Source organism: Capra hircus, chromosome 22, assembly GCF_001704415.2.
Source record: "Capra hircus breed San Clemente chromosome 22, ASM170441v1, whole genome shotgun sequence".
Classification (NCBI taxonomy): Eukaryota; Metazoa; Chordata; class Mammalia; order Artiodactyla; family Bovidae; genus Capra; species Capra hircus.
In genome coordinates, this window is record NC_030829.1 from 7283260 (window position 1) to 7295444 (window position 12185).

Genomic DNA, 12185 nt, shown 5'->3' on the forward strand with positions numbered 1-12185 from the left:
AGCTGCCATATGATCCTGCAATCCCACTCCTAAGACTGTATCTGAGCAAAACTGTAATTCAAAAAAGACACATGCACCCCAGTGTTTGTATCAGCTCTATTCACAGTAGCCAAGACATGGAAGCAACCTAAATGTCCGCTGACAGATGAATGGATAAAGCAGATGTGGTACAGATATACAATGGACTATTACTAAGCCATAAGGAAGAATAAAATTATGCCATTTTGTAGGGTGGACCTACAGATGATCATTCTACGTGAAATAGAAAAAGAGAAATACCATATAATACCACTTATATGTGTGATCTAAAAATTGGTACAGATGAACTAGTTTACAAAACAGAAGCAGACTCACTGACATAGAAAACACACTTACGGGGACTTCCCTGGTGGTCTAGTGGTTAAGAATCTGCTGGTCAGTGCAGAGGACACGGGTTTGATACCTGGTCCAGGAAGATCCCACATGCCTTGTGGAGCTCAGGCGCCACAGCTACTGAGCCCACTCTCTACAGCCGAGAGTCACAACTCCTGAAGCCTGTGCTCCACAACAAGAGAAGCCGCCACGAAGGGAAGCCTGTGCACCGCAGTGAAGAGCAGTCCCTGCTCGCCACAACCAGAGAAAGCCCTCACGCAGCAAGGAAGGCCCGGTGCAGCCAAACATAAAGTCATTAACACACTTCAAAAGAGAACACATTTAATGGTTACCAAAGGGGACAAAGGGCAGGGGAGGGATAAATTAGGAGTTTGGAGTTACATAGACACACTACTGTATATATAAAATAGATAACAAGACCTACTGCATAGCCCTGGGAACTATGTTCAGTATCCTCTAATAAACCATGGTGGAAAAGAATATGTATATATATGTATAACTGAATCACTTTGCTGTATAGGGGAAACTAACATAATATTGTAAATCAACTATACTTCAATTAAAAAAAAAAAGAAAGAAGTGGGTCCTTTAGCCCCACGCAAGTCTTTAGAGTCTGCTGCTTGGCTAACAGCTTTCACTGCAGCCTCAGGAGAATTCATGAGCTAGAACATACAGCTAAGCCACCCTATATTCTTCACTGTCAGAAACTGTGTGAGGTCGTATATATACGTGTTTGGCCATGGCACGAAGCTTGGGGGATTCACCAGCTAGGGACTGAACCCGGGACATGACGGTGGAAGCCAGAATCCTAACCAGCAGGTAAGCAGGGAACTCCTAACATCTGTTGTTTTAAGCTACTAAGTTTGTGGGTAATTTGTTGCACAGAGATAAACTGGGGAGAAAACAAATGTCTCTTGAAGATTCACATCCACAACTAGCCCACTACTAAAATACACGCCATTCAGAGCATGTAAGTCAGGAGGGATGTAACTGAAGTTAACATGAGCTAAAGTTCTGGTTGTAGGAAGGAAGTAAACATATAGATTAATTTTAAATTATTATTATTTTTTTCATTCTTTTTCAGATTCTTTTCTCATATAGGTTATTACAGAGTATTGAGTAGGGTTCGCTGTCCTATATAGTAGGGTCTAGTTGGTTACCTGTCTATATACTTTATATATTATAGTGTCTGTATGTTAATCCCAAACTCCTAATTTATTCCTCCCCCCACCACACACACACATTTCCCCTTTGGTAACCATACGTTTTGTTTTTTAAGTGTGTGAGTCTGTTTCTGTTTTATAAATAAGTCCATTTATATCATTTTAAAACCTTAGGTTCCAGGTATGAGTGATATATTTGTTTGTTTGACTTCACTTAGTATGATAATCTCTAGGTCCATCCACGTTGCTGAAAATGACATTATTTCATTCTTTTTATGGCTGAGTAATAGTCCATTGTACAAAGATGTACTACATTAATTTTAAATTATTATAAAACTGAATGTTAAAGTTTTTTGAAAGCCAGATATAGAAGAGTGCATATTGTATGAACCCATCTATATAAAGTCAAAAAACAAGCACAGCTAACTTGTGGTGATCAAGGTCAGTGGACAGTCAGTAATTAGAAGGAACATGAGCGAAGCTTCTGAGGGGTTGTGTGTTGGCTCCAGGAGTCTGTGTTTTATAAATTCACTGAGCTCTACACTAATGAGCTGTGCTTTTCTGGAGAGGGTGGAGTGCGCATACTTCACACTTCAACAGGTAACCCCTAAAGAAATGAAAATACAGAGGATAACATCCAAATTCGGGTGTGGAGGGGGCGGTGATATAAGAAAGCAAAAATAAACAGGTCAAAGAAAGTAAGAGAGGAAGACGAAACAGAAAAGGTAGGCAAGCAGATAACTACAAGATGGCTGAGATGAATCGATGTGTATCAAGAATTATAATGAAATGATGATGAGCAGGTGCACCAGTTAAAAGACAAAATGTTCCAACGAGATTTCTAAAAAATCCAGCTATATCCTGTTTACAAAGGATGTATGTTTTTATTTTTTATTGATTTACAGTGTTGTGTTAATTTCTGCTGTACAACGAAGTCAGTTATACACTTATACATTATTTTTCATTATGGTTTATTACAAAGATATTGCATCTGGTCCCCCTGTGCTCTAGAGAAGGACCTTGCTGTCTATCCATCCTAGCAATCATAGTCTCTCTCTGCTAACCCCACGCTCCCAATCCGTCCTGCTGTCCCTTGGCAGCTGCAAGTCTGTTCTCTGTGTCTGTGAGTTTGTTTCTGTTTTGGGACAGAGTTTTGGGGATTTTTTTAAGAAAGGCTATAGAAGGATATCTTTCTGTGCAAAGATACACCAGGTAAAAGAATGCAGGTAAATGTATTAGTATCAGACATAACAGATTCTAAGGCAAAAATCAGTATCAGAGATAGAGAATTTCCATATGATACAAAAAGATTTAATTCCCAATTTATATTCTAATAATATGGCCTCAAAAACTGACAGAACTACAAGGAGAAATACATAAACACAACTCTCTCAATAACTAATAGAATAAACTCACAAAAATTAGGAAGGATATAAAAGATACCAATAGCACCATTAATAAGCTTAATCAAATGAACACGTATACAGATTATAGCCAACAGTTATAAAACATGCAGTCTTTTCAAGAATACATGGAACATTTGTTCATATTGGTATAAGCCAGGCTGTATGAGGAGGTTCAATACATTTCAAGGGATTGGTATTATACTCAAAACATTCTCTAACCAGAATGCAACTATGTGAGAAACCATCAGACTAGAAAAATATTTGTGTTTCATATTTTACAACCTCACTTCTGAACATTTGAAGGGTCAAAGAGAAGTCAAAACAAGCATGTTTAAAAGCAAATAATAATAAATATATTATACATCAAGACTTACGAGATGGAGATAGCAGTATACTTGAAGGAAAGGTACAGACTTGAGTATTTATGTTAGGAAAGAACAAAGTCTGGTTTAAAAAGCTAAGCTTCAGATAAAGGAAGGAAACTATAAAGACAGGAACAGAGAGCTTCGAAACAGAACAAATGTACAAGACAGAGCTTGGGAGCCATCACTCTAAATTCTAGAGATTAAACCCACAATAAAAATCACACGAGCAACATTTTAACCACACATCTGAAAATGCAGATGAAATGAACAAACTCTGAGTAGTTAGGTATTGACTCTACTTTTTAATAGGCTTAAAGTATTTCATAATATTAACGTTACCACTTAGGCTTAAATTGAGACTATGTTGAAAACAAAAAAAAAAAGTTTATACCATTTATAGGCAGAAAACCTTTGTTTTTTAACTTCAAAACGCAGGTGACTGAGCAGAAAACCTGTGGGTTTTTTTTTTAAAGCCACACAGAGACAGGAAACCCCACCTGGGTGCGTTAGATGCTTCAAAAGGTCACAATGCTAGCAGGACTAAGTGTTCAGGTGTCAGACCAGGAGGAAATAGCAATCATTTGCTCCAAAGCAGAAAAATGAAGCTCTGCTGACAGCTCACACTTGCCCTGTGTTCACAATGCCCATAGATTTTCTCTCCCGCACACTTCAGCTATTTATGTGGGTACACATTTATACCTTTAGTATAAATAATAGTAACGGCTAACACTTACAGGAGAGCGTATGTGCAAGGACTATTCCCGAGGCTTTACCTATGTTCTTTCTAATCTTTACAACACAACCGCGTGCTGTGGCCTCACTTGCTGACAGGCTCACTCTTAACTGGGGGGGTACCAAGACTTGAGGGCAAGTCTAGCTGATGCCTCCCTTCATCCATCCTTTTACACACAAAGGCTGCAGGAGATGTCTACAGAGCATCGTGAGTCCCAGGCAGGCTTGGTCCAAGACCAGCCCCTGGAGCATGTACAAAGCACTCACCTTCTGAATAATATCCCGCAGAGCAAAATACTTCTCCGTGAGGTCCCCGGCCTCGCTCAGCGGAGCGTCATAGTCGTAGCTGGTGGGCTGTGGTTGGTAGGGCGTGTTCGCTCCTGGAAGACAAAAGCATGCCCCTGGTTACTACAGAAGGCCTTCTCCTGTGACAAGATCTTATGGATTCGTGGAGGGGGTGAATAAGGAAGCACATTAGAGCCAACTGGTCAGTGACACAGAGGTGGCCCTCCAGATGCAAGGTCTTCCTGCAGGTGGCCCTCACTAAGCTCCTTGGTGTCTACAAAGGACTTTCCCCATTTACCCTCTCAGCAACCCCAGCAGATATCCCCGCACTGGATCCGCAGGGCATCCGAAGCTCCCAGCACAGCCCCCAGACATCTCACAGCCAGCAGTGGCCAGGCCTATGGCACGACTCACATGTCTGACTGTTAACCTTGCAGCTGCGATCTTGATGACCTCCTCTGTGGCTAAAAAATAGGTCCATGATAGACCCACAGGTTTCTGGGCCCAGGATCAGCAGCAAACCAGTAAGGGGTTATCAGACCAAGTAAACTCGGAGAAATTTATCGTAATTTTTCCTGCCCCCAAAAAAAGACCATGGAGGGACTTCCCTGGTGGTCCAGTGGTTAAGACTCTGTGCTTCCACTGCAGGGGGCGAGAGTTCAATCCCTGGTCAGGGAACTAAGATCCCACATGCCAAGTGGTGTGGCCAAAAAAAAAAAGACCATATAGGAAATATAGGAATGGTGCATTTGCTTTGGAAAATACTATGGCAGTTCCTCTAACTCTAAAAATAGAGTTAGTTAGTTACCATGTGAACCAGCAATTCCAATCCTAGGTGTGCAGTCAAAAGAACTGAAACAGAGGTTCAAACAAATCCTTACACATCATGTTCATAGCAACATTATCCGTAATGGCCAAAAGAGGTGAAACAACCCACATGCCCATCACTGATGAACGGAGAAACAGAATGTAGTATATCCGCATAATAGAATATTATTCCTCTATAAGAAAGAATGAAGTACTGATACCACCCACTGTGATATGGATGAACCTTGAGAAGATTATGCTAAATGAAAGAAATTAAACACAAAAGGCCACATACTGTGTGGTTCTACTTGTACTAAATGTCCAGAACAGGCAAATCCATAAAGACAAGGAGTGGTGGCCAACAGCTGGGAGAAGGGGCAGGGGGGCATTTCTTGGGTATGAAGTTTCTTATGGGGGTAATGAGAATGTTTTGGAATTAGATGGTGGTAATGGCTGCACAAGTTTGTGCTAAACTAAATACCACTACATCATATATTTTAAAAATCATCAGTTTTAGGGCATGTGAATTATGCCTCAACAAAATGTTTTTTTTTAAAAGAAAGAGAAAAAAGACCAGAATATATGAACAAGTAAGTTATAGCCAGAGACTATGATTTGCCCAGTTAGCTGGATTTTAAACAATAGTTTCTAAATGCACAACTTACAGCCCTTAAAATTTTTTTAAAGAAAAATGATTTTGTAGGAATGCTCTGGCAGTCCAGTGGTTAAGACTCCATGCTTCCAAAAAAAAAAAAAAAGACTCCATGCTTCCAGTGCACGGGGTATGTGTTTGATCCCCAGTCAAGGAACTAAGATCTCACATGCCATGAAGTGTGACCAAATAAAAGAAAAATGATTTTTTGACCTACTGTATAGCCAGAGAACTCGATATCTTATAGTAACATATTAGGGAAAAGAATCTGAAAAAGAAATATATGTATCTGTATCTATATCTATCTATCTATCTAACTATATATATATCTGAATCACTTTGCTGTATACCTGAAATACAACATAAAGCAACTATACGTCAATAAAATTAAGAAAACCTAGAAAAATTCAAATTTACATAGGGAAAAAAATTCCACTTCTATGATTCTTACACATTTGTAAATTAAATTGAAATGTTGAAGTAAATTGTAAAAAATAACTTTTGAACATCTAAAACAAGTATAGAAGGGTAATTCATAAGCAGCCTAAAGCTACTCATTCATATAACACTGATTATTTCATAACACCTGCATACTCAATTAAAAAAATCATTCTCAATAGGAAAGTAAATCCAACATTTCTCTCTTCCTAATAAATAAAAAATTAAAGTGATTTTTTATTATTATATAGGCAATCTTACATATTAGAAAATTTAGGAGAAGACAAACCAAACCAGAAGAATCACAGATGGCCATACGCATGGACAAAATCAAGCACCAGAAACATTCTACCATTAGATTCTACAAACAAATGTTAAATCGCTCTTACCATTCCAATAGGCAAAATTGCTGCCACCTATAAACATGTACCTACAAGGAAACAAGAGAACAGATAAGCCCAGAGCTCATCATGAACCCACAGCTTCACCATGAGCCCACGGCTACAGAGGACACCCTTCCCTCCAAAAATTAACACTCACATGTTTACATTTGCCCCAAGAGCAAGCATATCATGAAGGGTGAAAGCCACCGCTTTAGAGCTGACTGTTGAATGACGTTGGCCCCAGTGATCTAACCATCCAGTGTAGAATTCAGAATTGATCTAAAAAGAAAGGGTTATGGAGCTTAGGACAGACTTAAACCTTCACACACTGGGCTTCCCAGTAACTGCCGCCCTAGGTTACCCACTGAAGAACAGGAAGAGGGGGCAGCTGACATTCACTGCTTTGCTGGGAACTGGGGGACCAATGAGGACATTTCATAATAGCATTGCCTAAACTGAGGTCTCAGGTGTGGACAATGCAGGTGTTCCTGAAAAGCTGTACCTGCATCAAAATCTTGTTAACCCACCCCCAGTGTGAATACGGGAGGAAAGTTTGTTGGGCAAAAGAATCAGATGACAAAATATGTTTATGAAATAATTAGCTCCAAATTTACCTTTTGTGAGAATCCAGATTTTCAGATCTCAGGTTGACTTACTTTAATTGAAGAATACTTGTTTTACAATGTTGTGCCAATCTCTGCTGTACAGCAAAGTGACATATAGACATTCTTTAGGTCTCAGACTGACTTAATGTGTTGTAGAAATATTGTCCAAATATTCTAGCGCTTGGTGTTTCTGTTGGGCATGACCCTGCCAAGCCCTTGTCTACAAAAGAGAAATCTGGATGTGTTCTGGGGACTTCTTGTCTCAGGCTGCAGGAAACAGCTCCACTCAGTCTGTGAACACGGGTTTTGCATGACTCAGGAAGCAGAGGGCAGGTTCAAAAAAGGCTGCTTTGTACAAAGGTGGGTACACAGGCGGGGCAGCCTGACCTGCTGCACGGAAAACATCCCTTACGTGGGGCCAAGTAACAACAACAACTGCGGGGAGAAGGGAAGCGGAGAGAGAGACACACATCCAGTGATGGGCTGAGCATACCTGCCAGGACCTTATTGCTGTCTCTGGCTCCCAGCCGCCTACGGAGATGCCACAGAGCCCGGCAACTCCCAGAGCATCAGCAACCCTACTTCCCCACATCTCCTGGCTGCCTGTCAGAAACTCAGTGCCCCTGCCTCAGACCCAGTAAATCAATGTCTGCATTTTCACAAGACTCCTATGTGATTTCTGAGTAGATTGAAGGCGGAGCAGCTCTGTCACAAAGAGCTCTCAAGAAACACGGACCTGAACTCAGATCCCTGCCACTCACCAGCTGTTTAAGCACGGGCAAGTGACATAGTCTCTGAGTCTCACTGAAAAGAGCGAGCTCTCATAACACCACTTCTGAGAGTCACCACGAGGACCAAAGGTGACGAGGCATGCCAGGGTGCAGAGCCTGGGACTTCCCTGGTGGTCCAATGGTTAAGAATCTGCCTTGCAATCCAGGGGATGTGGGTTTGATCCCTGGTAGAAGAACTAGGATCCATTCTGGAGGGGACAGAATGGGGACCATGGTGAACATCCCCCCTCATTAAGCTCTGCTTTTTTTTTCTTTTGCATTAAAAAAAAATCAGTTTTCTTTCTTTTTCTTTCTTTCTTTCTTTAATGATTTGGCTGCACTGGGTCTTCATTGCAGCGAGCAGGCTTCTCTAGTTGCAGCACATGGGCTTGGTTGCCCCTCCAGTGCAGGGCCTTAGTGTTGAGCAGTAGCACTGCTTCAGCTGTTTTCCATGTGTCCAGACGGCGGTCTCTACAGCCCCATCAGTTCTGACTCCAGACCCAGGGAAACCAAGGATCCATTCCCACCCTTCACAGCACCTCATCACTCTCCCCCAACAGCAGAAAAGAAGTCTGCACGACCAACTGGTCTCCCCATGCCTCACCGCTGACTCTTACCAGGGGTCCTCTGGGCTCAAATTTCCTCTGGAGCATGAAAGCAGCTGTGAGGTTGGAACCTGAACAATGAGAAAGAGGAGAGAGGTCAGCCATGGGAGTGAAAAGTTCAAGAAGAGATTCCTTTGGAGACTTCCCAAAGGAAGTGAGTCCAGTGGTTAAGAATCTGCCTTGCAGGGACTTCCACGTGCCAATGCAGGGGACATGGGTTTGATCCCTCGTTGGGGAACTAAAATTCCCACGTGCAGGAGAGCAGCTAAGCCCACGCACACCGCAGAGAATCTGTGCTCTACAACGAAAGATCCTGAGTGCTGCAGCTACGACCTGGCACAGCCAAGTGTATAATACATTCATTTCTTAAAAAAGGGGACTTTCCCTGGTGGCACACTGGGTAAGAATCCTCCTGCTAATGCAGGGCACACGGGTTCGATCCCAGGTCTGGACAGATCCCACATGAAGCAGAGCAGCTAGGTCCATGCGCCACATCTACTGAGCCCAGGTGCTGCCACTCCTGAAGCCGATGCACCTAGAGCCCACAACAAGAGAAGCCCGTGCACCACAACGAAGAGTCGCCCCCGCTCGCTGCAACCAGAGAAAGCCCGTGTGCAGCAACGAAGACCCCGCACAGCTGAAAATCAATTAATAAAATTTAAAAAAAAAAAGATTCCTTTGCAGGACCTGAGCCTCAGGCTCCCTGCCCTCCCTCATACCCCCGTGGGCCTACACACCTCCAAGCCAGCTTTAGGTGAGGACTCAGACCATACATTCGATGGACTGTGGGGACCACAGGATGATGTTCCCTTTGTGAACAGTGTCTGGGCCTCTCCTGACTGCACTCCTCTGGGAGATCATGACACAGGCCTTGTGCTTCCTCTGTGCCCCCAGAGCCTACACACACGGCTGGTGTGCAGCTCTCTCCACTCGGGTATCTGGGTGACCAAGCTGCTCCCTACACGATGACCCTGCTTTGAACATACTTCCTGGTAGGCCCCACAGCACCATATGCATCACAGTGCCACAAACTAGAACCAGACATGGAGCAACAGACTGGTTCCTAATCGGGAAAGGAGTACGTCAAGCTGTATATTGTCACCTTGCTTATTTAACTTCTATGCAGAGTACATCATGAGAAACGCTGGGCTGGATGAAGCACAAGCTGGAATCAAGACTGCCAGGAGAAATATCAATAACCTCAGATATGCAGATGACACCACCCTTATGGCAGAAAGCGAAGAGAAACTAAAAAGCCTCTTGATGAAAGTGAAAGAGGAGAGTGAAAAAGCTGGCTTAAAACCCAACATTCAAAAAACTAAGCTCATGGCATCTGGTCCCATCACTTCATGGGAAATAGATGGAGAAACAGTGGAAACAGTGGCAGACTATTTTTCGGGCTCCAAAATCACTGCACATAGTGACTGCCACCATGAAATTAAAAGATGCTTGATCCTTGGAAGAAAAGTTGACAAACTTTGATAGCATATTGAAAAGCAGAGACATTACTTTGCTGCCAAAGGTCCATCTAGTCAAAGCTATGGTTTTTCCAGTGGTCATGTATGGATGTGAGAGTTGGACCATAAAGAAAACTGAGCACCGAAGAATTGATGGTTTCGAACTATGGTGTTGGAAAAGACTCTTGAGAGTCCCTTGGACTGCAAGGAGATCCAACCAGTCCATCCTAAAGGAAATCAGTCCTGAATATTCACTGGAAGGACTGATGCTGAAACTGAAGCTCTAGTACTTTGGCCACTGATGCAAAGAACTGACTCACTGGAAAAGACCCTGATGCTGGGAAAGACTGAAGGCAGGAGGAGAAGGGGATGACAGAGGATGAGATGGTTGGATGGCATCACCGACTCAATGGACATACACTTGAGTAAGGTCCGGGAGATGGTGAGGGACAGGGAGGCCTGGTGTGCTGCAGTCCATGGGGTTGCAGAGAGTCAGACATGACTGAGCAACTGAACAACAACAACAAATTAACAAATCAAAGGGACAAATCGTGCTCTAATTACATTTATCCTGAGTCACAGAGTACACTCTGTATTTTAATTTGTACATCTCAAGCCATTCCAGACCACTTGTGCTCAATTTTTGTCTTTTGAAGTGTTCCATTAGGATGTCTATGTCTCATCTTGCTTCCCACATCTTCTGTTATCCCCTCCTCCTCTAAAAAGAGAAAAGGTTTCTCCACAGAGAAGTAATGAGCACAGACAGTGTCTCTCCAGCCAGAGTCGAGGACACCCTGGCCCACCCTGCACCAGTTCCTGCAGGTGTCCCAGAGTGCAAGCACACCAGCCCAGCCTCCAAACAACCCCTTGCCGTCGGACAAATCTCAGGCTTCTCTGTGAGGCTAGCTCTCAGGAGAGAAAGTGATGATCAGGAAAGAGTGGAATTTCATTTACTTTACGGCTGTAAATTTCTCACTATTAACTAAGCATTAGGTGGTTTCTAGATCTTTTGTTTTAAATTTTTACTGGAGTATAGTTGATTTACAATGTGGTGATAGCTTCAGGTGCACAGCAAAGTGAATCAGTTATACATATATATATATATCTACTCTCTGACTTTTTTTTAAGGTTCTTTTCTCGTATAGGTCATTACAGACAACTAAGTCGAGTTCCTGAGCTATACAGCAGGTTTTATACGTTATCTATTTAACACACAGTAGTATGTATATGTCCGGAGAAGGCGATGGCAACCCACTCCAGTGTTCTTGCCTGGAGAATCCCAGGGACGGGGGAGCCTGGTGGGCTGCCGTCTATGGGGTCACGCAGAGTCGGACACGACTGAAGTGACTTAGCAGCAGTATGTATATGTCAGTCTCAACCTCCCAGTTTATCCCTCCTCCTGCCTTATCCCCTGATAACCATGTTTGTTTTCTACATCTGTGACCCTATTCCTATTTTGTAAATTCATTTATACCCCCCTTTTTTTAGATTCCACATATGAGTGACATCGTGTGCCATCTGTCTCTCTGTATCTGACTTACTTCACTCAGTATGACAGTCTCTGGGTTCATCCGCGTTGCTGCATATGGCTTTATCTCACTCTGGTGTGGCTAACATTCCACCACATCTACTTTCTCCGCTCCTCTGCTGATGGACATTTAGATTGCTTCTGTGTCCTGGCTATTGTAGACAGTGCTGCACTTCACGATGGGGGCGCATGTATCTTCCGGAATTCTAGTTTTCTTTTGCTCTAAAACCTCAGGAGTGGGATTGCTGGATCGTATGGTAGTTTTGGTTTTTAAGGAACCTCTATACTGTTCTCCATAATGGCTGTTACCGACTTATATTCCCACCAACAGTCTAAGAGGATTCCCTTTGCTCCACACCTTCTCAGCATCTACTGCTTGTAAATTTTTAGATGATGGCCACTCTGATTGGTGTGAGGTGATACTTCATGGTAGTTTTGACGTACATTTCTGTAATTACTAATATTAGTGCTGTTGAACCTCTTTTCATGTGCTTTTGACCATTTGTATGTCCTCTTTGGAAAGATGTCTATTTAGATCTCTTCTCCATTTCTTAATTGGGTTACTTGGTGTGTGGTTTTTTTTTTTTTTTGCTTCCAGATCTTGAAACCTGTTCTCA

The 12185-nt window shown here is 42.6% G+C and overlaps 1 protein-coding gene across 2 annotated transcripts in view; it reads right to left on the reverse strand.

Moving 5' to 3' along the window:
• The window catches only part of GLB1 (galactosidase beta 1), a 101028-nt gene that overhangs the window by 50288 nt on the left and 38555 nt on the right, over positions 1-12185 (reverse strand). For both annotated transcript variants that reach the window (XR_001920004.1, XM_018067164.1), the window contains exons 7-10: positions 8596-8654; positions 6761-6882; positions 6610-6650; positions 4306-4418 (exon numbers count right to left, since the gene is read on the reverse strand). Coding sequence is in view for 1 of the 2 variants with exons in the window: in XM_018067164.1 (XP_017922653.1) it covers positions 4306-4418; positions 6610-6650; positions 6761-6882; positions 8596-8654 (335 nt within the window). In the remaining variant the exon portion in view is untranslated. The remainder of the gene's footprint in view (positions 1-4305; positions 4419-6609; positions 6651-6760; positions 6883-8595; positions 8655-12185) is intronic.